This window comes from Pyrus communis, chromosome 17 (genome assembly GCF_041283825.1).
Source record: "Pyrus communis isolate YQ-2024b chromosome 17, ASM4128382v1, whole genome shotgun sequence".
Taxonomy (NCBI): Eukaryota; Viridiplantae; Streptophyta; class Magnoliopsida; order Rosales; family Rosaceae; genus Pyrus; species Pyrus communis.
The window spans coordinates 5,264,743-5,266,596 of NC_142581.1; the positions used below are offsets into that span (position 1 = coordinate 5,264,743).

Sequence of the window (1,854 nt, forward strand, 5' to 3'; positions counted from 1 at the left end):
ATGAATCTCGCTCATGTTGTCAAGGAAGAAGCTTCGAAGTCTAATGAGAATCCAATGACGAAAGAAACTGTCATGGCAATTGAAGCCTGGAATCATTCTGAGTTTTGCTACAGGAATTATATTCTGAATAGTTTGGATGACAATCTCTACAGCATTTATTCTCTGTGCAAGACAGTGAAGGAGTTGTAGGAATCCTTGGAGAAAAAGTATAAGATTGATGATGCCAGTTCAAAGAAATTTGTTATCGGTAAGTTTCTCAAATATACAATGGTGGATTCAAAATCTGTTTTCTCTCAGGTTGAAGAAATCCAGAAATTGATCTATGAACTGCACTCTGAGGGATGTGAGATCAATGAGCATTTCCAAGTTGGGGCGATAATCGAAAAGTTACCAATTTTCTGGAATGACTTCAAAATTTATCTCAAGCACAAGCGTCGTGAGATGAATATGGAGGATTTGATTATGAAGCTACAAGTGGAAAAATACCACTGAAAGGCAGACCATTTTGGAGGGTTTGCTGCCATTGAAACCAATGCAAATTATGTTGAGGGAGGAAACTCCAAGGCCAAGCCGAAGAAGAATAAGGCTCCGAAAACCAACCAGTTTGTACAATCTGCCATTGCTCCAAAAGGAAAGAATCTGAAGAACATTAAGGGCGCATGCTATGTGTGTGGCAAATCTGGTCACAAGGCACAAGATTGTTATCATCGTAAGGATGGAAATCATGCCAACGGAAACAACAATAACTATGCTAACATGGCAACCACTAATGAAGAATTGGCTGCTGTTGTGTCCGAGGTCAACATGGTCTCAAATGGGAGTGAATGGTTGATAGATACTAGTGCTACCAAGCACATCTACGCTGACAGAAATCTGTTCACTGAATACCATCTTGCTACCCATGGAGAAAAGCTGTATATGGGCAATTCTGCCTCATCTGCGGTGGAGGGCAAAGGCAAAGTGGTACTCAAATTCACATCCACATCTGGAAAGAGTCTCACCTTGCTAAATGTGCACATGTTCCTGAAATGAGGAGGAACTTGGTTTCTGGACCTATTCTGATTGCTAAGGGCTTTAAACTTATAATGGAATCCAACAAATTTGTACTTACCAAGGGTAGGATGTTTGTTGGAAAGGGTTATGTGGCTGATGGCCTCGTGAAACTCAATGTAATTGTCATTGATGATGCTAATAAAATAAATGCTTCTACTTATATTGTTGAGTCTTCTAATATTTGGCATGCTAGATTAGGACATGTTAATTTTCGTTTCATGCAAAGAATGGTTAAATTAGAATTATTACCTAAATTCGAAATTGATTTTAATCATAAATGTGAAACATGTACTGAATCGAAATTTGCTAGGCAAACGAGAAAGAATATTCTGGAAAGATCAAATGAATTACTTGGATTAATTCATAGTGATTTTTGTGACTTTAAATCCACACCAACTCGTAGAGGAAAGAATTATTATGTCACTTTTATTGATGATTGCAGTAAGTATTGTTATGTTTATTTGATTCATAGCAAGGACGAAGCTTTGAATATGTTTAAGACATATACAGCCGAAGTTGAAAATCAACTTGAGAGAAAAATCAAAGCACTTAGATCCTATTGAGGAGGAGAGTATGAGTCTATTGCCTTCTTAGACACCACAACAAAATGGTGTTGCCGAAAGAAAAAATAGAACATTCAAAGATATGATTAATTCCATGTTAAATAGTTCAGGGCTTCCACAAAGTTTGTGGGGTGAAACTTTACTTACTGCAAACACCATATTGAATAAGGTTCCTCTAAAGAATATTGACGAGTCACCTTATGAACTATGGAAATGACATAAACCCACTTATAAAACC

At 37.3% G+C, this 1,854-nt stretch overlaps 1 protein-coding gene across 1 annotated transcript; it reads left to right on the forward strand.

Moving 5' to 3' along the window:
- LOC148689308 (uncharacterized) lies at nucleotides 1-1,032 on the forward strand. Its single transcript, XM_088689450.1, has 3 exons — nucleotides 1-174; nucleotides 298-366; nucleotides 496-1,032. Exons 1-3 carry the CDS (start codon nucleotides 1-3, stop codon nucleotides 1,030-1,032), a joined length of 780 nt encoding a protein of 259 aa, XP_088545576.1.
- The last annotated feature ends 822 nt before the right edge of the window (nucleotides 1,033-1,854 follow it).

Excerpts from the sequence above, each read along its gene's own strand:
- LOC148689308 (XM_088689450.1), top strand. The coding sequence starts at position 1 with ATGAATCTCGCTCATGTTGTCAAGGAAGAAGCTTCGAAGTCTAATGAG. Across the intron at positions 175-297 it reads TTTATTCTCTGTGCAAGACA|GTTGAAGAAATCCAGAAATT; the intron begins GTGAAGGAGTTG and ends GTTTTCTCTCAG. Across the intron at positions 367-495 it reads AGATCAATGAGCATTTCCAA|GCAGACCATTTTGGAGGGTT; the intron begins GTTGGGGCGATA and ends TACCACTGAAAG.